The following is a 21513-nucleotide window of genomic DNA, read 5'->3' on the forward strand; positions in this document are numbered from 1 at the left end:
AATTAATACTAAAACCGATATTATCATAAGTTTGGCATATACATATAGCGTTGCGTGGGGAAGGTACCCACCCCACCTCCTACGAAATTCATAAAATATACATTACCACGGCAAGCCTTGAGCTTTTGTTGTTATTTAGATAGGCTATATTGGAACTCAACGTTTACATTGTTTAGATTTGTATAATAAGTAAGTTCTGCTGCTGAACGTAGAATATAACTGCAATTAATGTCAGTTGGTGGAAAGAATTGCTTATTTATTTAATAAGATTCAAGTTGCATTTTGAACTCTCGAATGGAAAGAAAAAACGTGTGCGGTTAGGTTGAATCTTTTGAAAATAAATCAATAATAATGTTTAACATCAAAATGAAAATTGCAATAAATATTTTTAAAATATTGATTTTTCTGACAATTATACCAACTGGTGTAGTTCTATATAATACTGGAACGATCTTCAATTCTGCAGCTATAACCATCAAGAGAACCCAATCTAATGCTATTCATGCTGCTTGTAAGTAAAACCATTACTTAATTCCTCTTCATATTTGTTATTTAATTGTTTATTTCAGGTATAAAACTAGGTGTCAGCATTAGAAATCGACGGGTACAATTACCAAGACTGGAAAATGTTTCGTTTCAGCTGAGAACACCCTGCATGAAAAGGGATTTTCCTGTAACTGAAATTACGAAATTAATGGAATTTCCAGAATTTGATTTAACCAAAAAGACTATTGTCTTTGTTACGGGATGGCTTGTTGGACTAGATCAGGATTATATTGATGCCATGGCTAAGGCTTATCATTGTCGTGGGGGAAATAACTTCTTGGTAAATATACACATATTTTTATAATTACCACTTTCGGGAAAGCGTAACTGAGTGACATTGAACGAGTCCACAGTTAGGGGCAAATTTAGCGAATCTGGGAAGAGTGTCACCACGTTCTAATAGGATTACGTTAAATGTAACCCACAAAAAATCTTTAAGCTTGGCCGTGCCGATCTTTTTCGTTTTGTGACCACTGTGAACCTCAAATGTCAAATTACAGATAGTTCGATCAAAAAAAGTAGCTTAATTCATAAAAAATCGGGAGGTACCTTTATATATTTGTTATATAAAAAATAGACCTAGGTTGACAATTTTTATTGAAGTAGTTTTGTGACAACGAAGAACCTGAAATATCAAATAACATCAAATAATACCGAACATCGGAAGGTGTCGTTATATAGGGGCTATACGAAAACATACATCTATGTTGTAAATTTTTGGTGGACAAGTTTCGTGACTGCACGGAACCTCAAATGCAAATGATGGAAAGTTCAGTCAAACAAAAAAAAAAAAAAAAAAGTAAATGGTTAATGGGTATGGGCTCAAAAACCGCTGAACCGATCTTCCTCAAATTTTCAGGTTATATATTACAAATATATAAAGTTTCCAAATTTTTTATGTGTGAATGAATTTAGTCTTGAAATAAATAAAAGTTATATTGAAATTGGTTCAGATTTGGAAATACCTCCCATATATATTGTCTCCGATTTCATGTATTTTATGCACCAAGCACACTATGTATATCCAATTTCAATGAAATTTGGAATGTGTGACGGAATTGGGTCTAGAAATGAATTTGCCAAATTATATTGAAATTGGTTCAGATTTGGATATAGCTTCCACATTTATTTTCGGCTGTTTTAATGTATTTTATGTGCCACACACGCTAGATATGCCCGATTTCTGTGAAATTTGGAATGTGTGATAGAAGTTGGCATTCAAATAAATGTGCCAAAATATATCCAAATTGGTTCAGATACATACATATTTTTGTCCGATTTCATGTATTTGATGACCCAAACACGCTATATTCATATAACCGATTTTAATGAAATTTGGAAGAAAATTGGCCTACAAACAAATGTGTCAAAATATATTATATCTTAGATGGGGTAGAGAAGCGCACCGGGTTCAGCTAGAATTAAATAAATATATATGGCTAAAGCCTCAAAAATAACAAAAGATCTGGAGGTGCCGTTATATGTGGGCTATTTCAAAACATGGTCCGATCTTGACAAATTTTAGTGTAGAAGTTTCGTGAATGCATGGAACCTCAAATGGCGAATTACAGCTGACCTGGTAAATATTGGGATCGTTATATGGGGCTATACCAAAACATGGACCTATAATGATCATTTTTAGTGAAGAAATTTTGCGACCACTGACAAACTCAAATGTCAAATTACAGGCAGTTCGGTTACAAATTGTGGCTAAAATCCTTAAAATACCGAAAACCATTATCTTCGATCTGTGCCTGAGAAGTCAGAAAACTTTGCAGAGAAGACTAACAAACTTCAAAGTTTAGATTATCCCTTTATAAGAAGTGCAATTGAAGAAAAAAAAACAAGTAAGAACGGCGTTAAGTTCGACCGGACCTATATTTGTATACCCTCCACCACGAGTTGCATAAAGTAAATTGAAGAAAATTGACCAATACTGGCTAGACTTGAACCTGTATATACCCAGCAAAAAGTTTGCCTGCAAAGAGGCAGTTAAATCATATGTACTAGTGATCTGGAAGTGCATCAAATTATGCATTTTCACTCATGACTTTTACAAGAGCGTGACTACTGAAAGATGCACTCCATTGCACTGCATTTCAACTGACCCTTTGGCACTGCATTTTAACTGACCCTATGGGACTGCATTTTAACTGACCCTTTGGCATTGAATTTTATCCTTTGGGGTAGAATAGGATGTAATCCAAAACACTTGTTTTGATGTGTGCAAGCCATTGCAAAATATCCCAAAACAAATAAAATGCATTTATTGTTTGTGTAAAACAAAAATTTTAAAAAATTTATTACATTAACACAAATTATGAAAATTCTCCATTGAATTCAATCGCAACCATGCGTGTTTCCTCCGCTCTCCATTTAATCCAAGCTGAACTGTGTTTGCTTCATCTGCTAAATGGGTTTGATATTGTCTTCCCATCACCAGTTAAGATTTCGACATGTACTCCAACAGCACTCCATTGGGAAATTTTCTTCTCGAGAGTTAGCGGAAAAGTGTTCACAAATTAAATATTTTTATTCTTTTTAGAAAATGTATGCCGCTGCCTGTAGAGTTGTACAAACTGTTTTATGTACTGTAGCGAACTGTTCCTTTTTCACGACTCCGTTTGGACTGCATCCGGATGCTGTTAAGTTGTTAGGAATTGGAGTGCCCTTTCCACGGCTCCGTCGAACTGCATCCGGATGCTGTTAAATTGTGAGGAATTGGAATGCCTTTTTCACGACTCCGTTGAATTGCATCCGGATGTTGTTAAAATGTGACTACCCAGCAAAAAGTTTGCATCCACGGAAGCAGTTAAATCACTGGTGCAAGTGTCACGAAGTGCTTCTTTTTCTATGAATTCCTCAGTGAATTTTACAAGGGAGCGCGCAGAAAGGAAGCACTCCATTTTGCTTCCGCAGCACGCAGTTAGGAAGCACTCCATTTTGCTTCCGCAGCACGCAGCTAGGAAGCACTCCATTTTTACAATTTTTACCACTTTTACGAGTTTTGCGTTCCCGTACACAAAATTTGTATGAAAATCGTTTACGACTTTTACCACTTTGTAAAGTACGGGAACAGGCCATTAATAAGACATTTTAATTTTATTTTTATAGACCGTTTATATATAACAAGGTTAACCCAGTGGGTCTGGGTTTCAAATGTCATTTCCATTGTATATACTTCAAACAAATCCTCATAAAGAAGGTTAACCCAGCAAAAAACTATAATATAAACGCCGTATTACTTTAATTTCATTTGTTGAATGAAAATTGAATTTTTTATCGTTTATACATAAAAGTGCTTGTTGGATGTAATCCAAATGTGAGGAAAAGGATTGCCTTTTTCATTAGTCCACTGGAAGCGCATCCATGCATGTAATGAAATCCTCACTCCAACTTGCACCACTTCCATTTTTTTTTGCTGGGTAGTGGATGTGATTCTTTGAATTGCATCCAAATGCGGTGCCTTTTTCACGACTTCGTTAGAATTGCATGAAAACATGCCGTGAAAGAACTAGTCCACATTGCACTACTTCCAATTAATTTTGCTGGGCATGTATATGAACCAACCAACCAACCAAATCGACAAAAAATGTGACTTAAATTTTCAAAAAAGCTTAAATGGTGGCTACCCTTATATGGGGGCTATACCAAAACGTGGGCCTATAATATCTGATTTTTTGCAAGGGAAGTTTTGTACCTGTAATAACGGTTTGTACGTTTAACGAAGACTAAATACCAAATTTCAGTTATTCCTGATGAATAATGTCGATACAACATACAAAATAATGAAAATCGTTTCGGTGTGATATTGAGGGCACAACCGAAAATCGGAAGGTACGCTACTATGGGGGCTATATGAAGATATGGATCTGTACTGATAGCTCTCGTCTGGAATGTTTTAAATCCCAATGGAAGAAAAAATACCAAATTGCAGTGGGATATTAAGGCCACAACCTTCAAAATACCGAACATCGGGAGGTACCATTCTATGGGGGCTATTTGAAGGTGTGGACCTATACCAACAATTTTAGGTTGTTGTTGTAACAGTGTTTATTATTATGTTTGTATGTTCGTTCTTCTGTTCAATCTGGCTCTGGGTCTATCTCCAGTTCCAGGAAAGTTGCTGATTCGATGGGATGTAACCACAGATCCACTGGAGTTAGAGTAGGTTTGGCTGGGCAGTTGAAAAGGTGTTTTGTGCCGTGCGGGCCCATGCCGCATACTGGACAGATGTCTTGTACGGCGCGTTCGACGCTCCTCAGCTGCGATAGATGGGGGATGTATTTCGAGGACTTTATTCACACTATATTTGCTTATGGCCTTAGCAACTGCATCCGTGTGAATACTATTTAAACCTGCTTGATATGCCTGTTGATCTAGGGGTTCTCTCCTATATTGTTGGACCTCCCTCTCTAGAGCATGAATATCCTTCCTGATATGCCTGAATGTGTCGGGCCTAACCAGCAGATGGTGATTGGGATGGCTCTCACGGTAACATCCAAGCAAGTACTGCAACGAAAGCATCTCATTGTGTTGCTTTACTGGAAGAATTTTGCTCCTCATGTATATGGTTCACTGAAAACTTGAGGAGGCAACCTGTTGCTGTTGTCAGGGCGGCATTCTGGCAGGTTTGAATCTTTTTCCAATTCATATCACATAATCCCGGGGACCAAACTGGCGCCGCATAGCTTACCACAGACCGACCTATCGCGTTATATGTGGTCAAGATGGTTTCTTTATCTGCACCCCAAGTACTGCCGGCTAGGGACTTAAGGACCTTGTTCCTACTTTTCAGTTTGTCGCAGATAGCTGTGGTCGGAATTCTGCTCCCGTCGACGACGACATTCAATTCTCTTCCAAACTGCGCTGTCCATGTGGTAAACAGAGTGGCTGTTGATTTTGTGACGGAAATCTGCATATTCCTCGAATGGAAAAAGGTGGTAAGATCGGTGAAATAGTTGTTCAGTCTCTCACAGATGTCATCAGGATAGGAACCTGACGCCAGGATCGTGCAATCATCCGCATACGTTACGATCTCGATGCCGTTTGGAGGTGGCGGAATACAGGAGAGGTGGAGGTTAAACAGTTCCGGAGATATTACCCCACCTTGGGAAACTCTCTGTTTCACTCAAGGTGGGGTGATATCTCCGGAACTGTTTAACCTCTACCTCTCCTGTATTCCGCCCCCTCCAGACGGCATGATCCTGGCGTCAATTAGAGAACTGCCAACTTTAGGTGGAAAGTTTTACCCCCACCTAAGACTAAATACCAAATTACCTAAATACCTACTATACCAAAATCCCAACCGATTTTAACACTGTTGGTTAGTGTCACGATCGTGACACGCGCCTTTCTTCAGTTAGCAACTCTAAATCATGCAAAGAATTAGGTTCTGACTGTTTCTTCATTCTAATCCCGACACAGCTGGATGATCCGGAAGTTGAGTATTTCACGAAAGTTCTCAACCTGTTTCTAGCCACAAACAGCGTGCTCGAAGACAAGAAAAAGGACTGAAACCAGGCAAAGATACCTAAAAAGTGCATCGTACGGACCGATTTCGTTTTTGTCGTCCGTGGCAAAGACTCTTAAGGCTTTACTTCTCCCCAGCAATAGAGATAGCTATTCAGTTACCAGCACGGGATCTACAACAGCATTGCACGCCATCTCCGCACATATAAGTCGAGAACTCAAACAACACAGGCCGTGTGACGAACTGTAATGGTGGCTCTTGATCTATCGAATGCCTTCGATAATGTCATTCATGCTGTTCGTCTAGAGAAACTTCCATCCATCCATATTTGAAACGTTGGATAATCAACTATCCATCCAGAAATGAGAAGTCAATATCTGGTGAATGAAACAGAGAATTTCCCAAGGCGGGTAATATCTTCGAAATTAAACAGTTACTCTACCTTTCTGAAAGTCCACACCCTCCAGACGGCCTAAATATCGTAATATCTGCGGATGACTGTACGATCTTGGGGTCGGGTCCTATGATATCTATGTACATATCTCATTTAGTGTAGCTCTTTCATCTGAGGAATATGAAAATATTGGTCGGTTGAGACCTAAGCAATAGCCCGGTATGTTATTCAAAACCTGCCAGAATGTCGACCTGAGGACTGCACCATCTTCATGAGGAGATGAAGATTTTACAGGAGTTGTGTTTATAACACAATGCTGTCGATGCAGTACCTGCTTGTGTGTTAGCGCCGTGACCATATCTGCCACAATCTAGTGGACCATCTCACCCAAGCACTTCAGGAAAGATCTTCATGATCTAGAGAGAGAGAGAGAGAGAGAGGTTCATAGGTACAGACTGCCAGGCACACTTGGAAAGCATTCACACTGATGCAGTTGCGCAAGCAGGATAAGAACGCCAGCAGCCAAGCCAAACATGTGTGGTTATAGCCCAATTAAGATTTGGACGATGCGGCCGCCTCAATTCATATTCGTTAATTTGTTTAACTGCCCAGCTAACCCCACTCACCTGTCTCCTGACCTGGACGTAGCCTGTCTACGTTGCAGACTTTTTGAGGAACCAGATAACTGATGGAGATATACGAATGACCATATTTGCTTTGCTACAACAACAATAATAATTTTTTTAATTCTTCTTTATTATTTTCTCATTTTTTCAGGTTTTCAATGCTGGAGGCTATCTTTCGACTTTATATATACGTTCGGCATCTAATATTGTGAAATTGGGAGAATTTATAGCCATCGGCTTGGCGAGGTTAGCTATTCGAGCCGAAAATATTCATCTAATTGGTCACAGTTTAGGTGCACATATTGTTGGTAGTGCTGGACGGTATTATGAAAAATTGTCGGGAGAAAAGATATCACGTATAACGGGTTTAGATCCGGCGAGACCATGTTTTGTACAGCCCAGTGTTTTTCCACGTTTACAACGTAGTGATGCGATATTCACCGATATTATACATACAAATCCCACCGATCTTGGTCTAGAGGAATCCATTGGTCATGCCGATTTTTATGTTGGTGGATTGGATGTTTTAAAACCAGGATGTACCACACTGGCAATACTTTGTTCTCACGAATTAGCAATCGATTATTTTATGGAAACGGTGCGTGAAGGGAGTAACATTTTGGGAAACCGTTGCAGAAATTTCGATGAGTTATTCAACAAGGCATGTTCAGGACCTGCGGCTGTAATGGGCTACGGTGCAACTGACAAGTTGAAGGGAATTTTTTATACACCTGTAAGTGCAGTAGCACCATACGTACTTAATGCAGAATTTTACAATGTTCCGAATCAATGTGGGATATGTAAATAATAAGTGTATATATTTCCTAAATTCTGAAATAAAGTTAAAAAATAACAATTAAAAACCAAACTAAAATGAAATAATTATTATTTGTTTCTGTTACGAAAGTAACAAAAAATTAAAATGTATGCCATGTTCACACCAGAGGTCCGCAAAATGCATATAAAAGGCACACTCTATTGCCTTTTCCCAAAAGCGAATAGTGCAGTGCCTTGCATATAAAAAATATGAATGTGCAAAAAGCAGATTCACCCCAAAAAATGATTCACTGCTTTAGTGCATGCTTGCTTGCTTTTACATTTGTATTCACACGATTCGCAAATGCAGTATGCACAATACTGCATACCACCACACAGTATCGTACCATCTTCTGTTTGAATAAATGAATACATTTGCCAAATTTCGCTTTTTCTTTGAGTTTCTTTAATAATAGGATAAACTAAACTAGTAATTGTTTTTATTGTCTCAACATTAATTTTTTTATGTTTATTAACATGTAAATTTGACCAGAAATATCTACTGCTTTTTGTAATGCAGCTCTTGTAGTGTGTTGTGTGTGTGCAATTGGCACACACTCATGAAAGTAAAGGCAAAGCAAGCAATAGCATTAAACAGAGATGGCAATAGCAAGCAATGAAAAAAGCACGAAATCGCGAATATGCATTAAAAGCGAGTGGCATTTTGCGGACCTCTGGTTCACACCAGTACTTTAACTACGTTGTTCGCTTCCACAATTACGTATGCGAATTAACCCGTTCATTCATACCAACATAGTTCACGAAGTTTCAAACAAACGACATGCAAAATTAGTTGATAGGAACTGGAAAAAAATTTTCTTTACTCCAAACATCTATTTTATGTTATATTCTATTCTTTTCATTCATGTTTTCTATTTTTTCTTAAAATTGTGGTGTTTTCAACACATTTTTCAAAATTTCTATTTTCAAAATAACGAGAGAGAGACCTACCAAAATAACTTTTTGGTATACAGACTTTCAGGCAGGTATTTGATTTTAGATTGGTACGCAAATTTGAAACAATCGACAAGAAGTGTAACTGCAATGAAAGAGAATATAAAATTTTCTCTGCTTTGAATGTATACTTATTGTTCCAGCGTTTACTTTTCACTCATGTTTTGCAGTTTTTCTATTTTTTTTGTTTTTCATACATTTTTCAATTTTATATTTTGTCTGTCATAATTAATGTATTTCGATAAATACTCTCATTTGTTAGAGATGGGACAAATTTTATCGTCGTTCGGAGAGTAATTTGAATTGAAAAATGTACAAAAATCGTCCTTCGCTCTCAGATTTTTGTATGGAAAATGAAGTAATTAATACATAATTTGGGCTCGAACAACGAATAGAGAGCAAATTACCGTCAGTATGAATACAATTAGTATTGTTCCAAAGGGTAAGGCACCCAAAATACCAAATTACATACAATTTAGATACATAACGTTGATTAAAACTTCAATAAACATAAAAAATTAATGTTGAGACAATAAAAACAATTACTAGTTTAGTTTATCCTATTATTAAAGAAACTCAAAGAAAAAGCGAAATTTGGCAAATGTATTCATTTCCGTTGAATCAAAACAGGTCAAATTCGGTCAAGTAGTTGCAGAGGAATTCAAGGTCAAAATTAAACTTTTAAGTTTTTTATTGGTTTTTTTTTATTTAAATTTGTTGTTCCGTTCGTAACACATCGACAGATTTGTCGGAGACCCTATAAAGAATATACATATATTCGTGATTAGCATAAAATTCTAAGTCGAAATAACCCTGTCCGTCTGTGATAATGCCCCCATAAAAAGTTACCTCCCATTTTCGATATTTGAATATTTTAGCCTCAACATCCCACCGAGATGTCTGAAATTTGGTATTTAGTCTTCCTTGGGTGTATAAAACTCTCCACCAGAAATTTGTGGGTATAGGTCCACGGCTTTATACAGCCCCCATAGAATGGTACCTCTCAATTTTCTGTATTTTGAAGGTTGTGGCCTCAACATACCACTGAAATGGATGAAATTTAGTATTTAGTCTTCCTTGTGTATATAAAACTCTCCACCAGAAATTTGTCGGTATATGTCCATGTCTTTATATAGCCCCCATAGAACGGTACCTCTAAATTTTCGGTATTTTGAAGGTTGTGGCCTCAATAAACCATTGAAATGCCTGACATTTGGAATTTAGTCTTTGTTGGGTGCTTAAACATTTCCACCTAAAATTTGTCGGTATAGATCCATGACTTCATATAGCCCCCATAGAACGGTATCTTCCGATTTTCGGTATTTTGAAGGTTGTGGCCTCAAAATCCCACTGAAATGACTGAAATTTGGTATTTAGCCTTCGTGGGTGTATAAAACTTTCACCAGAAATTCGTTGGTATAGGTCCACGTCTTCATATAGCCCCCATAGAACGGTATCTCCCCATTTTGCGGTATTTTGAAGGTTGTGGCCTCAACATACCACAGAAATGGATGAAATTTGGTATTTAGTCTTCGTTGGGTATATAAAACTCTCCACCAGAAATTTGTGGGTATAGGTCCACGGCTTTATACAGCCCCCATAGAATGGTACCTCTCAATTTTCTGTATTTTGAAGGTTGTGGCCTCAACATACCACTGAAATGGATGAAATTTAGTATTTAGTCTTCCTTGTGTATATAAAACTCTCCACCAGAAATTTGTCGGTATATGTCCATGTCTTTATATAGCCCCCATAGAACGGTACCTCTAAATTTTCGGTATTTTGAAGGTTGTGGCCTCAATAAACCATTGAAATGCCTGACATTTGGAATTTAGTCTTTGTTGGGTGCTTAAACATTTCCACCTAAAATTTGTCGGTATAGATCCATGACTTCATATAGCCCCCATAGAACGGTATCTTCCGATTTTCGGTATTTTGAAGGTTGTGGCCTCAAAATCCCACTGAAATGACTGAAATTTGGTATTTAGCCTTCGTGGGTGTATAAAACTTTCACCAGAAATTCGTTGGTATAGGTCCACGTCTTCATATAGCCCCCATAGAACGGTACCTATCAATTTTCGGTATTTTGAAGGTTGAGGCCTCAATGTATCACTGAAATGGATGAAATATGGTATTTAGTCTTCGTTGGGTATATAAACTCTCCACCTTCATATAGTCCCCATAGAACGGTACCTTCCGATTTTCGGTATTTTGAAGGTTGTGGCCTCAACATCCCACCGAAATGTCTGAAATTTGGTATTTAGTCTTCATTAGGTGTATAAAACTTTCCACCAGAAATTTGTCAGTGTAGGTCCACGTCTTCATATAGCCCCCATAGAACGGTATATCCCGATTTTCCGTACTTTTATAGACCCTTTCTGAAAGAAAGGGCGCTTCTATAATAGGGTATATATTGAAGGTTGTGGCCTCAATATACAAAACTTTCCACCTAAAAATTTTCGGTATAGGTCCACGTCTTCATGTAGCCCCCATAGAATGGTACCTCCTGATTTTCGGTAGGTTTGAAGTTCGCCTTAATATCCCCTCGAAATGGCTGAAATTTGGTATTTAGTCTTCGTTGGGTGTATAAAACTATCCACCTAAAATTTGTCGGTATAGGTCCACGACTTCATACAGCCCGTAGAACGGTACCTTCCGATTTTCAGTATTTTGAAGTTTGTGGCCAAAACTTGCTGAAATTTGGTATTTAGTCTTCGTTGGGGTATAGAACATTCCACCTGAAATTTTTCGATATAGGTCAACGTCTTCATTTAGTCCCATAGGACGGTAACTCTCGATTTTTGGTATTTTCAAGGTTTAAACTTCGATATACCACTGAAATGGCTTGAATTTGGTATTAAGTCTTCGATGGGGTATACAAATTTTTACTTGAAATTTGTCGGTATAGGTCTACGTCTTCATATAGCCCCTATAGAACGATACCTCCTTATTTTCGTTATTTGCAAGGTTTTAGCCTCGATATACCACTGAAATGGCTGGAATTCGGTATTTAGTCTTCGTTGGGGGTATACAACTTTCCGCCATAAATTTGTAGGCATAGATCTTTTTATAGCTCATATAGAATGGCACTCAAGGATTTTCGATATTTTGAAAGATTTAACCAGGGCACTATAGGTAATTTGCCCTGTTTTTCAGACAAAAATTAATAACGACGGAATTTATTATTTATTTTATTTTCGAAATATTTATTACAATTAAAAATCATAATAAAAATTATAAAAAAACACTAGCAGCTAGGGCTATAACGACGGAATTAAAGGATTTTTTTAAATTTCTAAATTATTTATGTGTAACAGTGAGATAAAACAAAGATTTTTACAGATAAATTCGGGTATAACGAACAACGGTTATAAGCAACTACGTATATAACGAACAAAGCTATTTTTTCCAATACCATTTTCATTAGTTTTCTTATACACAACAAACTGTGGAAAACTATCACGGTAGTAAGCAACAAAAATTTTGTCCCCGCGAGTAGATTTTCCAACGAATTGTTCTACAGTTTTGTATATTTTTTGAATATATGTTAATAAACACGAGTTTAGTACTCCTTTAAACCGTATCAGTGATTAATATGTAAAAGAGAGATAAAATAAAGCTTACTACTGCCGCACCGTTTATAGAAAACCACGGATATACCGAACAATTTGTCGCCATTACTTAATTTACTTGCAATGAAATTGTAAACAACAATATTTTTTATATTTTTATTTATTTCCTCAAACCAAACTTCCACAATTTTAAAACTTTTTATTGAGAAGTAACCTAATAAAATATCATAAATATCAAAAAACGGGTAAAATCGGGTTTTGAAACCTGGTAATACGAATGCAGAAGACTTTCAGTAATATGTTCTAGGTGGCAAAATCACGGCCAATTTAGTATAAGTCTATATGAAGTTAGTTTAACAAAAATAAATTATTTATTTCTGACTTTTTGAGTTTTCTGGTCATTACCCAAAAATTTTAAACTATATGATATATTAAATAAATTCCTCTCGCAATTGTCAATCTATTCCATTTTACATATATTTATATTTGGTTTATTGTTCCGCGGTTTTAAATACATTGAAATATGCCTCACAATATATATTTTTTTAGTTTTTCTTCGAAATTCTCACTTTGACTGCAATTTAAACCGCGATAGTGACGCTATTTTGAAAAATATCATTCATATTAATAAATTTTGACATGTTCTTTTTTCAATGCCAACTAAAAAATTATTATTAAAAGTTGCAATACGACTTTTTGCCTCAAAAACTGGGCAAATTACATTTGCCTTCTGAAGTGGATGTAAACCGGGATTCTGGAATCTCAATGGTAGAAAATTTCTAGCCAGAAAATTATCGCAATAAAGTGATTATCATCAGTTAATATATTATTCTCCTTCAAGGAATTATACTTAACGTAGAGAAAGAGCTTAGTTGTTACTAATTGTTCATATTTACTTCAATACAGTGGTGGTGGAGGGTTTAAAAGGTTCGGCCCGACCGAACTTAACGCTGTTCTTACTTGTTTAATATCTAAATTGAATAAACGTTATTTGAGTCATTAATAGGTAAAAGTTCATTCATTTCCGCTACAGGAAATAATTTTTAAGAAAAAATGTCAACAAGTTATAGCCCTAGTGTACATAGGCCCTTTAGCGTTATTTAAAGTGCGGTATTTTGGTTTGCAGTGCTCAAAGAACTTCTCCACCTAAATTGTGGGCATGGATATTTTCGTAACAGAAAGAAAACTATTTATTTCATATAAGTTCAGAATAGTTTATTTTCTTGTTCATCTATACGTGAACTCAACTGTAATATCGTGTGTAATCGCATGGATAAAAGCTATCATTAACGTATCATTTGATTTGTTACTCTGACTAACATTAAACTAGAGCATACTTTTAGGATTGCATAAAAATATTTGTAACGAACGAATGAAGATCAGAGGATGCATGCATTTATATCAGTTATCTTCATTATCTTTACTCGACATAAAGTATGCAAAAGAAAAATTACATTTAAAATTATTCTACGCGTATTTAATTCCAAAATTTGAAAGGAGAATATTTTTAGCCCAACAGTCGCGAAATTCTGTCTCCGAGATAGTACCGAGACAATTTTTAGAACCGATTTCTTTGATCTCTTGGGACCTTCAATATTGAATTACAGATATTTTTCCCTTAATAGCAAGAATTGGTACTTTTATGTGGGACCTATACCAAACTATGAACCTATGATAACAATTTTTCGTGAGTTGTTTTCTGACCACTGGAAACCTTTTAAGTTGTGTCTATTCAACCCCAATTCAGTTGAATGCAGCTGCATCTTTGCTGTCATCTGATTGGCTGATACGTTGATTTTGATAGTTGTGCCAGATTATTTGCAATTTTCCCTTTCGGTATTTTTGAAAAAAATTTGTGTGCGAAAGCCCATGTCTATGCATTTGCAGTCAGTTTCTGTATGTCGAAAGAAGAATGTGTGCGAATGAAACACGCCCGAACTTTAGTTTTTGAAATAATTTTAGCTTTGCTTTTGCTTCAAAACAAAAAACAAGTTTGAGAAACATACAAGAGTTTGGACGTGTTTCTTTCGCACACATTCTTCTTTCGACATAAAGAAACAGGCTGTTGATCTAAAACGTAAGTATGTACTTATATTATCCTCCAAAGTTTGCGACTTATTCAAAAGAAGGACCGAAAACTATACATTTAGTAGAAAACAGGAAAATCGTTAGGTTTGTTGGGGCCGAACATTTAATACCCTTTACCATAAACTATTCTGAACTAAATTGAAATAATTAGTTTTCTTTTCTGTGCACAATTTTAGGTGGAGATATTTTATGACCACGGATACACCAAATGCCTGAATAAAGTCAGAAAATGTACTAACATGTACCACCTTTTTATGAAGGCTATACAAAACCATGGACCTATGTTGACAATTTTTGGTAGAGAGCTAAACTCCTCAAAACAGCAAAAATTGGGGGGTACAGATATATGGACATATGTTGACAATTTTTGTGGGGTAGTTTTGTGACCACCGTAAGATAAACACTCCAAAAGTTTCGGTATCTGTCCATAGATGAAAGTCTCAATTCACACAGGCTGAGATTATATCCCAGTCAGCAAAGCTGGCTGATACCTTTCAACTTGTTTTGCGAAAAATAAAATCACGAATTTACAAGATATAACAAATTTTAAACCCTTTTGGGCAAAAATGATTAATCGATGCGGGCAGAGTCCTGGAACAGAACACAACTACAAGTTTTAGAATTGGTCCTGAGACATTTGTTCGATATTTGGCAAAGCCTAAACATGGGTTCCGTAATTTCAAACATTGCCATGAGCTTAAATTTCTGTATTTTTAGTTGGTGTGTACCGACCGATAGCAATTCTGCTAAAGAAGTAAATTTTTCTTGTTTTTATGATATTGTTTTCTTAGGTTATCGGCGCAATAGCAATCGGTTGGAAACATTCTATACAAGTCCAATCTGCACTCGCGGATTACAGTTATTCTTCATCTAGAAGGTACATATTTAATTCATAGAAGTCGTTTAGGTTGCGCTTAGGAATTGAAGAAAACTTTGCAGAGTATATTCAAATAAATATTTTAAAAGTAGATTGAAGAGAAAAATTCTGAATTAATAAAATACCTTACTAGATCTTGGTATTTGAATGAGATTATTTAGTCCTCGTGTCCTCGTGGTCGAAGATTAGTTCAATTGAAAACTTCTTGAAAATGGAACTTACGTTGAAGTGTGATATATCGATACGTACTTTAATGAAGAAAAAAAAGGCGATTGGTTAGGTTCTAACTTTTTATGCTCTACACACCAAACCTTGTATTATAATTTTCGACATATTCCAGAATAGAGCTTTGTAGGGATTGTATTAAAACGTGGATCAGTTTTACCCACTTTCTGCATGGATTTCCAACCAAAATGTATTTCAAAAAAAGTGAACCTATGTGTATGGACAATTTTCTTTGAAAAATTCTTTAACTATTAAAAACACAAATGAGCGTAAATTCCGTTGGAGAATTTGGAGATTTTTGTTAAAACATCAAAATACCAAAAACCAAGCGGAATTTTGGTATAGGGACCATACCGAACGTGGCTAAAGAGTAATATATTATAATCTCTACCAAATTTTAAACTTCAATAGAGCTTTATCTATTGAATTCATATACTTTGTGTCAATATTTTATGTAAATTCGACCTTTAAAATTCCTTTACGGAACGCTACACAACATTTGAAAATTTCATGATTTGTTGGTCATCCTGAACTGTTCCCAACACATGGCTTCACCGAATTTTATGTAATTTGCTGCTATATTATAGGGCCCAAATTATCTAAAATTGTTCAAATATACTATTGGAGCAATATCAAAATCTTTGGATTTATTTGCTAGCCACTTTGGCAATCATAAAATCCAACAAAACTACTCAGTTAAGGGTGTGCCGCCTACAAAAATCCGACATCGATTTTTTAAAACCACAGGGATGATAACATAACAACATACCAGAGATATAACGTCATTACTGCAAATGGCTGGAATGGATAAAAAAATTAAAATTTGTATTAAGAAAAAATATCAAAAGACCTTTATAATAGTTTTCGGCGATTTTTAAGGAACCGACAGTAGAAAAACGACCAATATTTCGTGGTATTAAATTACTTTTACCCAAAGGGGCACGAAAACTTCACGACCCAGTACATCATTGTAATATACCTCAATTTAAAAACTGTGTATTTCTCTATCATGACTTAACAAATTCTCTATCATGATTGCGACATTTTGTAGCTTGCAAGGTAAATGTAGTTCTTTACAAACAAGTCAAAACAATAATGGAACCCGCTTTTATTTTACACAGTACTTCCGTTATTTAACCGCTACATTGATGTAATTTGCATCATGGGAGAGGTCCAGGATTGGGTTTCATGTTTAGTATTCGTAATTTGCCGGAATATGTCCCCCAGAAATTAATTAGAAATTAGGATGGCGCCTAAAATTAAATTAGGATATTTTTCCCACAACATTTGTGGTAAATTTCACCCGCTAAAAACTATCCGATCAATATACAAAATTTTTGGAATCTTCTTTGACCAAAAGTCTTACTTCGTGCAAAAAAAACCGCCTAAAATTAAATTAGGATATTTTCCTTTCTTTTGTTGTTTTGTTTTAGTTGAAGATTCAATCATATGATTGCTTACGTCTGCTTAAGCAATCATATGATTGAATCTTCAACTAAAACGGAACAAACAAAAAAACAGCGAAGGCACGCGCAAAAGGGAATTTTGTTAAATAAAATTCCAACAACATACTCACAGGTAACTGTGCTGATGTTATTTCAACTTAACAGAAATCGATGATTTCTTAGTTGAATCGTGCTGTCAGCTTGCAAATATTTTGTTCTGGTGTTTTTTGGGAAAGCCGAAAAGTGAGCATAATTCTCATTAACATGAGAATACTCGATGCTTAAAGAGTTCATCTTTTTTGACCAAAAGTCTTACTTCGTGCAAAAATTTGTCAGTATTAAACTATAACTGCGAACTCTAGCGTGGTTACGGTTACACTACACAAAAACAAAACAGTTGGATCCCTGTATATATTAGGCTTTAACTCTGTTATCTGACCAAGTACATCAACATAATTGACATCAACGGAAAGGTCGAGAGATCGTCTTCCAAAAATAACTCACGTGGGCAGAAAGTGTCTATAAGGAATAAATATTAAAGATATATTTTAAAAATTTTACCAATTTTCATAAAAAAGTTTGGTCCATTTTACTCACTAAATACTATCTGATCATCATGTTAAATTGCAAACTTATTCCCTGTCATAAACTCAAACCTTGTTTAAAATTTCGCAGTGATCTGACTATTATTGCGACCTACAAAGCATCTAAAAAATCTGATACAAATTTTGTTTTTGGTCCATTTTACACTCTAAATATTTCACAATCATCACCAATAACAATACCCAGCAAAAAAGTCCTCCCAAAATCATGGGTTTCGTAAGGGATTTTTACTTTCAAACCCCCTTTCTTCCCCATTATTTTTACAAGGGCATGTCGCACTCATTTTGTAGTTATTTTATGACCACTAGAATAACTAGTTATTCTGTGGCCACTAGAAGTTGAAAAGTAAGGTGAAAATAAATTATATTTTTAGACAGTTGATGTAGAGAATTTGTTTTTAATTTCATCACACATCTTACTTTCATTTTACTTTTTTATTTCGCTGTCTGCCCGAATTGAACCCACGAACCCTCTGATTTCTAGCCAAAGACACTACACACTATGCCACGCACACTAACATTAAGGGTTGCTTAAGAACTTTAATGTGCAGTGCACATGTGCACCACGAACTGTTATTTTTTAATAAAAAAACTCGTGTGCCGACGGTGAGCGTTGAACACACAACCCTAGGATTTATAGTCGGACACACACTCACTGTGCCACCGTCGTCATTACTTAGTGAGGAGTAAAGTAAGGAGGTTTACCTTGTAAATTTTTTAAGAAGTAACCCATTACTTTTCAGATTACTTGTAATGCGAAAAGAAGCTTGTTTACATTACTTTGTAAAGGGTTACGTAATGACTACCGGATCCAAATTTTTGCTGGGTAGGTATCTATTTCGGTCTGAAGCTAACCTCCATTCAAAATTTCATGACGATCGGTCCTGAAGTTTGATTACAATTTTTAATGGATGGCAACGGATGGATGGACATTGGTACACACATGTCAAAATTTCTTTATCTCGTCGAAATATGCATTTTGTTATACCGCATGGGGGTCTACGTCGAATATTTCGGGGTGTTACATGAACTTTCCGGAAAATGTCTCTATCCGTTCAAAAGTTACAGAATTTTTGACAAAAAAAAAAAAAAAACCATTGTGAACCACTGTGCGGCGGATACACATAGATCGACCCAGAATTTTACCAGATCAGAAATATATATGGGGATTTCAAAGTGAAATGAGGTTTTTGATTTCCTTTATTATACCCTACTCCACAATGTGGGAAGGGTATTATAAGTTTGTTTTCCTAAAAATTCATGTAACATCGTCGTAGACCCCCAATGTGGTATACCATTTTTCATATCTCGACGAGATAAACAATTTTGAGGTGTGTCCTTCCGTCCGTTTGTCCATTATAAATTGTAATCAAACTCCAGGCCGCAATTATGGACCGATCATTACGAAATTTTGATTGGAGGTCGGGTTCAGACCAGGATAGACCCCTATTGTTATTCGTAATTATCGGAAAATATTTAGTGGTTGACTTTTTACCCGATTTTGTTGCTGCTCTGTAGGGCGCAATAATAGTCCGATCGCCTCGAAATTCTAAATAAGGTCAGATTATGTGACGAAGAAAAAGCTTGCAATTTGTGATGGTGGTCACATAATATTTAGCGGGGTAAATGGACCGAAACTTTTGTGAGAAATTTAAAAAAAAATAATAATATTCAGCTAATATCCTTATTCCTGAAGGAAACATCCCAGGCAAGTAAGCCACACATGGACAAGGATTTCTTGACCTTTCTATTGATGCCAAATATGTTAATCTCCGTGTAGTCCGGTCAAAATAGACATTGAAATAGCAAAAATTCCCACAAAGCTGAATTTTGGTGGAGAGCTAGGGTTTGCCATTAGAAGCAACGTCCTAAAAGTCCCCATCGATCCCATGTGTGCAAAAAAAAATATTCGGGGTGAAAGGTCAAAATTTAAGGGTTTTTAGGTTTTCGGATTTATTTTTTGAAAACGGTTGATCTAATCAAAAAGTGACTAAAGTAAATATTGTAGACAGAAAAATTATCTACAAGTTTGACCCTTATAATTTTTTTCTTAGAAGGAACCATTCTTGAGATATAGCTGTTCTAAAAAACACATGATTTTTCTGCACTTGTAAGGGAAATATGCACATATTCAGGCGAACCCGCTAAAATAAGCGAAGTAATCGGGTCTGTCCCCCAAAAATATATATATTTTCCTGAAGAGCGAAATTATAGCTATCTTTTAAAAAAAATTCCAACAAAATCGGAGTCTGTTTAGTAGAGTTATTCAATGTTAGAGTCATTTTATGCAAAAATAGCCCATTTAACCCACATGTATAATCGAAAGCCCAACGGGAACGATCCCAACGAAAACTCTCCGATTTTTTTCAAGTTTTGTCCGAAGGTAGGGTTTGTTGCGCTGATTACGGAAATGTATAATTTTCAACGGTTGCGGATCCGGTTCGCCGGTTATTAGACCCGAAAGGCCAATTTTAAAAACCGGGTTAGACCCGGTTCTACTGAACCGATTACTGCAAAGTGGATATCGTTTGAAAGCTTACGAAAGTATCTAACACATAGTGTCGTTACTTTAACCGGTTCGCCTCATAATGTACTTACGCGGCTAATTTTATATTTGACCTTTAGATCGAGATATCTAGAAAATGGTAAGTCTTTTTTAAGAATCATAAGGACCAATCTTGTAGACAATTATTGAATCTACAACTTTTACTTTAGCGGGCTTTTGCTAAGTATTACCGTTTTTGAGAAAAATTAAAAATACTGAATAATGCCTCCAAAAATGACCTTTGACCCCGAATAACTTGTTTTGCACACATGCGATCGATGGGGACTTTTAGGACGTTGCTTCTAATGGCCAACCCTAGCTCTCCACCAAAATTCAGCTTTGTGGGAATTTTTGCTATTTCCCCCCTTATACGCATGTATATTTTAACCGGACTAGTGATCAGATAACAGAGTTACAGCTTAATATATCCACTTATTTGCTTGTAATGTAATCATAACTACGCTATATGTCGCAATTAATGTTCAATAGTCACGAAATTTGGAAAAGGTAAGAGTTTTGGTCGAGGAAGATGCATACAATTTCTGATGATGATCTGATATTATTTAGCGGGTGAAATTGGCAATACTTTTGTATAAAAAATATAAAAATTTAATTTCTGGTCGATGTTTTCATTCCAGTAGGGTAAATTACTGACTTTTCCCTATTGCCTATACAATAATGTGTCGGTTAGATAACGAACCTACTGCCTAATATATAGACAGCGGAATTATTTTTGGTTCGATTCATGTAAAATTTTGGGAATAGGCATATTTTTGGCTTCTGATTAAATTGCAATCGAAACATATTACTTACTTACTTAGTTACTCACTTAACTGGTCCATTCCAGAACATTTGTTCCATAGACCGAACTAAGAAAAGATCTCCAATTCTCTCTGTTTAGTGCTACGCTTTCTGGAATACCGCGCCTTGTCATCTCTTCATCCAACTGTTTGCGCCATCTATTCTTTGGCCTGCCAATTCTGTGTGCACCGCCATGTGGCTCGAATTTATACGCCTTTTTAGCATGTTCATCATCGCTCATTCTTATTATATGGCCTAGCCAACGCAAACGCTGCATCTCGATACGTTTAACTATATTGTTGTCGTTGTATAGCAGATACAGCTCGTGGTTCATACGACGTCGAAATTCACCGTCCACGCAGATTGGCCCGTAGATCTTTCGAAGAATTTTTCTCGAAAACACGCCAAGAACTGCCTTATCTGCTTGTAGTAGCATCTGTTGGCCAATACAATTCTTCTTTTTATTTCACAACTGATGTCGTTTGTTGTGTTTGCGGCGGTGCCGAGGTATACGAAGTCTTTTACTACTTCAAAATTATATATTCAACA

General features: G+C 36.0%; 1 protein-coding gene across 1 annotated transcript; it reads left to right on the forward strand.

Moving 5' to 3' along the window:
* The first annotated feature begins 211 nt into the window (after nucleotides 1–211).
* LOC141397603 (phospholipase A1-like) lies at nucleotides 212–7907 on the forward strand. Its single transcript, XM_073974111.1, has 3 exons — nucleotides 212–511; nucleotides 570–826; nucleotides 7191–7907. The coding sequence occupies exons 1-3, from the start codon at nucleotides 352–354 to the stop codon at nucleotides 7845–7847; spliced, it is 1074 nt and encodes a 357-aa protein (XP_073830212.1). The 5' UTR covers nucleotides 212–351; the 3' UTR covers nucleotides 7848–7907.
* Nucleotides 7908–21513: the final 13606 nt, after the last annotated feature.

Source organism: Musca autumnalis, unplaced genomic scaffold, assembly GCF_047663935.1.
Source record: "Musca autumnalis isolate F117 unplaced genomic scaffold, ASM4766393v1 scaffold_3, whole genome shotgun sequence".
NCBI classification, from domain to species: domain Eukaryota; kingdom Metazoa; phylum Arthropoda; class Insecta; order Diptera; family Muscidae; genus Musca; species Musca autumnalis.

Coding starts and splice junctions, on each gene's coding strand:
- LOC141397603 (XM_073974111.1), top strand. CDS start 352: ATGTTTAACATCAAAATGAAAATTGCAATAAATATTTTTAAAATATTG. Junction 512..569: donor TAATGCTATTCATGCTGCTT/GTAAGTAAAACC, acceptor TGTTTATTTCAG/GTATAAAACTAGGTGTCAGC. Junction 827..7,190: donor GTGGGGGAAATAACTTCTTG/GTAAATATACAC, acceptor TCATTTTTTCAG/GTTTTCAATGCTGGAGGCTA.